The 6,377-nt window shown below is 47.7% G+C and overlaps 1 protein-coding gene across 1 annotated transcript; it reads right to left on the bottom strand.

The window, feature by feature from the left end:
- Nucleotides 1–283: 283 nt before the first annotated feature.
- On the bottom strand, nucleotides 284–5,510 carry SH3BGRL3 (SH3 domain binding glutamate rich protein like 3). Its single transcript, XM_035116940.3, has 3 exons — nucleotides 5,414–5,510; nucleotides 4,565–4,732; nucleotides 284–1,198 (listed from the first exon to the last, which is right to left on the bottom strand). The coding sequence occupies exons 1-3, from the start codon at nucleotides 5,459–5,461 to the stop codon at nucleotides 1,133–1,135; spliced, it is 282 nt and encodes a 93-aa protein (XP_034972831.1). The 5' UTR covers nucleotides 5,462–5,510; the 3' UTR covers nucleotides 284–1,132.
- Between the last annotated feature and the right edge of the window lie 867 nt (nucleotides 5,511–6,377).

The raw sequence follows: 6,377 nt of genomic DNA, 5'->3' as shown, positions 1-6,377 counted from the left end.
ACTACAATTCCCATCATCTCTAACCACTGGTCCTGCTAGCTAGGGATCATGGGAGTTGTAGGCAAAAAACATCTAGAGGGCCGAGTTTGAGGAAGCCAGCAATATAGCCTACAGGGCTCTGCCACCTGTCCAACGCTTGTGCCAGGAACGAATCTTTTGTGCTGAGGCATAGTAAATGTGATCAACCCAGCTATTAGGAGAGCTGGAAAATGGATTTCTGAATCAATAATTAGGATGGTACTCAACTTTTATCTTCCAGTAAAAGATACACACAAAGCCACAGTTGAGGTTTTTAGCAACATTTAATAGTATCTCAAATGAGATGGCCATTTTTACAAATTTTGCTTTTAGCAAGGAAAAAAACCTGAAAATGCACTTGGTCCATGTTTGTAAAAAGCCAGTTTGTTTTTGTTTTTTAAAAAAAGAAAAAAGAAAAAGTGTGAAACAGCTGATGCAAGACCAGACCTAGCATTCTATATACTTCCCATATGAGTTGGGGTGGGAACACACTAATGGAATACAAGATCTGCTCTCACCATCCTCTTGGAAACCGCTTTTCCTAGGAGAGTATGAGCTGCACTGAAGTAATTTTTAAGACACACGTACAACCCTACCCCACCTCTCTGTCAGAAAATGAAATTTCAGCGCATCTTGTGCAGTACTTTTGCATTGGTATATAACAAAGTAATATTAATTATAGCAGACGGCTGCTGCTCTCATTTCCTGGGTAGGAATGAAAGAGGAAGGGTGGAAGCCAGCATTTGCAACTGGTTATAAGACAAGAGGCAACACCTCCCCTTGTTCTTTTCTCAAGGGCAGGCTCGGCACAAGGGGTGGGGGGAGGAGGTTTGGGGAAAGCTCTGCTTTCCGATGTCCTTGACCGGTAGATTTCTCATCCACAGAGGCACGAGGAGCAAGGCCCAGCAGCATTCAAAGGAATGTGCAAAGTGTTTTTCTTTTTGACCATGCTGAGAGGGAAGCAGGCAATCAAAGGGAGCTGGAGAGGAGTCTGGTCACACAGGGCCAGGCTAGGGCTGACAAGGACATGGGAGGTTGGGAAGTGATCCATTTGGAATGCAAAGTCTAGGTTTGGGGTAGGGCAGAGGGTCAAAGGTCAAGGAATAAAGCATGCTCAGGCTAGCTTGAGGAACTCCTGCAGGGTCTTCTGTTCCACTGCTTCCACAAAGAGTTCATAGTCCTGTCGGATGGGAGAAGCAAGAAACAAAACTCAAATACAGAGTCAATAATAAGGCAATATGTAATAGAAAGCTAAGAGCCTCTTTCTCTCCGAGGCCCCATCTGCACTATAAAGAAGTCTCATGACACTTTGAATAGTCATGGCTTCCCCCGAAGAATCCTGGGAACTGTAGTTGGTTAAGGACCACCTATTTACCCAGAGCTACAATTCCCAGAGTTCCCTTAATGCAGCGTTTCTCAACCACTGTTCCGTGGCACACTAGTGTGCCGCGAGACGCTGGCTGGTGTGCCCGGCGACGAGAAGGGCAATTTGCATTGTCACGTGCCTGGCGGCCGCCAATAATCAACACTGACCCGCCAGAAAGCAATATTTCTCCTCCTCTTTCCCAAAGCTCAGTGCAAACGAGCCTGGCGGCTGCCAATACATTACACTGACCCGCCGGAAAGCAATATTTGGCAAGTGTTTCTTACAGTCATAATTATAATATAGGGCAGCACAGAGTTAAATTTTTTAACTTTTTTAATGGTGGTGTGCCTCGTGATTTTTTTCACGGAACAAGTGTGCCGTGGCCCAAAAAAGGTTGAGAAACACTGCCTTAATGCTTAGACCACTCTGGGAATTGTGGCCCTCAGAGGGGAATGGGGGTCTCCTAACAACACTCTGCACCCTTAACAAATTACAGTTCTCAAGATTCTTTGGGGGAAGCCATCATACCTGTCTAAAGTGGTATGATACTGCTTTAAATGTACTGTATAGTGCAGTTGTTGAGCTTCTTGCTACTAGGGCAAGAAGCTCAACAAAACACTTTTCTCATCAAGGCACAGGAACATGACACAGGAAGCCTTTGAACTGAGTACTCAAACAAATGTCAAGAGTGTTATATGAGGAATCCTGCACCGACCACCGAAGAAGCCTCTGCCCTCCCAAAATTTAGCTTGCTCCTTTCTGTGACCTGCTCACATACTCAGGTGGCTCATCAGAAGCGGAAAGCGTACGGACCACAGTTAGCTAGAGGCTCATTATTAAAATTTTGTTTCAGGAAGAGTGGTTGCCGTAAGCAATGGTCATTACCTCCTGTCTGTAAAGACAGGCAGAGTTTAGAACAGGTGCAGTGACCCAGAGACTAAGTGAGCACTGGTGTGCGATCAGGAACAAGGGTTGTGGTGAGAGGATAACCACAGAATCAAGCACCTTGGCTTCAGTTTTCAAAAAACCATCCAACAAAAAGCAACTCACTTTCATAAAAGTCGTTCAGAACTTGGCCCAAGTATCACACTAGAAATCTGTCCCCAGACAGAGGGTGAAGCTTATTTAACGATGTATATGACACAATCCTTACGGGTGGCTCATGGCTGAATAGCTCCTTTTCACCAAACAAGGCCTCCTATTAGCTGGGTGTTACAAAGGGAGCTTTCACAAGTGACACAGGAAATGACTTCTGATCTGGAATCTGTCACTTCTGGGTGTTGTTAAAATGGAAGGGAATTACAGCGTTGGGATAGAGATAGAACAACATAGGGTGCAGCCACAGCATCCCTGATAGATGGTCCTCTGGCGCCTCCAGTGAAGGAGAGCCAAGCACTGTCCACAGCAGTCTTGTTTCCATTTATAGAGGCTCCCCATACCTTGAGGATGGAGAACCTGTGGCCAGGATAGGCCTGACAAGGACTTAGGAGGTTGGGAAGTGATCCATTTGGAATGCAAATACAGCTATCACCATCCCTGGCCACTGAGTAGGCTGGCTAGAGCTGATGGGAACTTGGGTTCAGTAACCTCTGGAGGGCCACAGCTTCCCTGTCAAATCAGGGAATGCTCAAGGTGGGGAGGAGAGAAAGAGGATCCTTATGATCCCAAGATCTATTCCAGACAGGGAGGGCACAGTTAATAGCCCACTGACATATCTACCTAGAAGAAGCTCAAGAACAAAGTTTCGTTTTAATATTAAAAAACACAGTTTAGCCCAGCTCTGACTCAAGAGGGGCCCTGCTGGTCAACTAGATGGCTATGGGATGGCTACAAACAGACCCAAGTGCAACAGCAACTCTTTCCGTTTGTAATTCCTAGCAGCTGGTCTTCAGGGGCACATTGCCTCTGATTCACTTTTATTCCCTGACTTAACCCGCTGCTCGCCACACATTCCAAAGCACTTTGCAATAAGCAGCTGATGACAAAAGCAGGGCCTGAACCTTTGCTTGCTCCCTAGATGTCAGATGGCAACAGCATATCACCTCAAAAGAGCAGCACCCCAGGGATGTCATAATAATAGCAAATGCCATTTTTAAGTACACAAATGTCCACAAATAGCCAGGGTAGGCTTTTCACCCAAGGTACATTCAAAAATGCCCATTTGGGGGAAGGAGCCCAAAAGCTCAAATGTTGGTCAACTTGCAAATCTCTAAAATAATACGACGTCACTGCACATATACTACATTTGTAATTTTTGCAGTTATAATTTACTACAATGCATTGGAAAAAGCATGAGAGACACATACAACCCAACTAGCACCTGAACATTATACATGCATTACCCACAAGTCCAATTAGGTCCATTCAGGTGTATGGGGCACCACCCCATCAACCCCAGCCTGCCCTCAGCCAGCCCTACCTGCCTGCCTGCCGCATTCTTTCTTACAACCAGACATGGGATGGGGGCTCTGCCTGTCACTGGTCTCTAGCCCCACCTAGTGTTAGTCTCCCTGCCTTCCATCCTACCAGCCACCACAGCCTGCTAGGGCCTAACCATGGACAGACTACAATAGGGCTAGAATGACAAAGTAGGCCTTGCCTTTTTAAGCTGCAAGTGCAACTCATGCGTAGAGCCATAAAGAACCTTGTATGTAAACCAGGGTAGGCATCCCTTAAGCCACGTTTGTGTGTGTGTGTGTGTGTGTGTGTGTATACGTGTGATCTTTTCAGATTGAGGGCCAGAAGAAAAAATGGGCAGGACAACAAATACAAATTTTACCTTTCTACAGTATGCCAACTTTACACATATAGCTAGTGTCAGAGCATTGGCCTTGCATGCAGAAGGTCCCAGGTTCAATCCCCAGTAAAGTAGGGAAAGTCCCAAGGACCAGAAGAGGGGGGGGAGGCCTGGAGGGCTGCATTTGGCCCCTGACTTAAGCAACAGGCCTACTCTTTTAAGGCACACAGGCCTACTCACACATGTACTTGCATACATAAGTCTGGTTTGCATTCAAAGCTTCAAACTAAAGGCCTCTTGAAGGCCATTAAATATATGAACGGTCTTACAGGTTTCAGATCTATAGTTATATATTAGAATTTGTCCTGGGGGGGCCACACCAGTCACACCTCTTGTGAACAGCCAACTCATCTCTTCACTACTAGCCTGCACCAACCACTCACCCCACAGTAATGGTCCCCATTGAAAATCTGGGGAGGGATGGCTTTTGGGTTGCCCGATTTGGTCCTCATTTCGTCCCGCAGGGCATTATCCTGGGAGATATCCACCAGGGTGTATTTGATGTTCTTTCCATCTAGGATCCTGGTCACTTCGCTCTGCTGAGATTTGATCTGCAGAACACACAAAGGGGGAGGGGGTGAGTGGGAGATTAATCACCCTGTTCTGGGATTTGATACATAGGGAAGGTGACACACATGGGAACATGGCCTGCTCATGTTGCTCAATGCAAAACAAAGAGCTAGAGGCAGGGATTGCAAGACCAGCCATGCTTTGTGAGGGAGGAGGATCCACTTCTCTCCAAATACAGACCAAGCCCAGTATGTACAAATGCCAGCGCTGGCACGATTCTAGGCATCGAGGAGAGGGCAGGGCTACTTCAGAAATGCGGGGGGCGGGAGCTCCTGCTTCAGACTGCATCTTCTCTGACATCTCATGTGATTTATACTAATCACACTGACAGCATTGGTACTCAAAATCCTAACAAAATCATTCATGGGGTTTGGGACAGAAAATAAGATTACTGTAACATCTGGATCCCCTATGGAAAAGAAGCCCGTCTAGGGAGCGAGCTAGAAGGGAATTTCATAGAAGGGGGCTCAATTCAAGCGGGGGGACGTGAGGGTTGAAAAGGCATCCAGCTGCATGGGGGCGGGGAAGGGAGAGAGAGAGCAAGAAAGGGGAGCGCACGCTGCAGAGGGATGGCGGAAAAGCTCCGCCTCGGAGTGCCAGGAGGGCGGGGGAGAAGCGAGCCGCTCCGCGAGGCAGCTCACCTTCCCTGGCGCGCCACTCACCTCTCTGGAGCCTGTCACCGAGGTGCTGTAGACCGTGAGGCTGGCCATGATGCTGAGCTTCGTCGCCGCTCCCTCTCTTCTTTGGCTGCTGGGTGGGTGCCTGGAAGGAAGCGGAGGAAAGGGGTGGGGAGGGAATCTGCTTCCTTCCCAGCCCCGCCCAGCATGTGATCGCGGAGACCAATGGGGTCTACAGCCGCGGGCATGCGGGGCGGATAGTCTGCGATCCGGCCGCCAGGCGATGCTTTGGAGGCGGGTCGCTCGTTGTCCCCATGCATTAGGTTGGGACTCGGTTTCCTTCAGGATGCGCGGAGCCTCAGCCCAGAGGCTCTCAGGACTGTGTGCCTCTGTAGCTAGCTGGTCCTGGAAGTCTTAACTTGGAAGGAAGCCCCTTCGCGTGCAGATTTGCTTTCGAGGAAAGAACGCAGTCTGAGGTTTACCGCCATCGACCGTGCATTGTCGGACAACAGCTCAGGGATGAAGTTGAAAATACCGACCAGAGCTTTGCACTAAAGTATAGTTTATTATGGTTCATGAACTACATTGTATCGGTCCTTTATTAGTAAGGAAGAAACGTTTAATTGGTTTAAAAAGCTCAACTTAAAAAGCTTCCCCAGTTAATCAAGAATGAACTCTACAAGCAGGGATAAAAGTGCTCATTAAAATTCCAGCTGGCAAACACCATCGTGGAAAGGAACACTCCCTGCTTTGAGAAAGAGAACACCTTTTATGATGCATCAAAAATATGGCAACAAGTTTGCATACCTAACTCTAGCACTGCCAACATGTACATTTCTGCACACCCACACCCAATATATGGGTTTGCTTGAGCAACAAAATAACACCTGAAGTTATTTCATTGTGTTAGCGGCAGCATTACTTAGACCAGCAAGCGTGGCCACCAGGCAGGGTTGATGGAAGGTGAAATTCCAATAACACCTGGAGGGCCAGAGGTTCCTCACAGAAA

The sequence above is a fragment of the Zootoca vivipara genome, chromosome 6 (genome assembly GCF_965207765.1).
Source record: "Zootoca vivipara chromosome 6, rZooViv2.hap1.1, whole genome shotgun sequence".
In the NCBI taxonomy this organism is placed as follows: domain Eukaryota; kingdom Metazoa; phylum Chordata; class Lepidosauria; order Squamata; family Lacertidae; genus Zootoca; species Zootoca vivipara.
The sequence above is the reverse complement of the archived record's forward strand: the minus strand, read 5'-3'. Positions and strand labels throughout refer to the sequence as shown.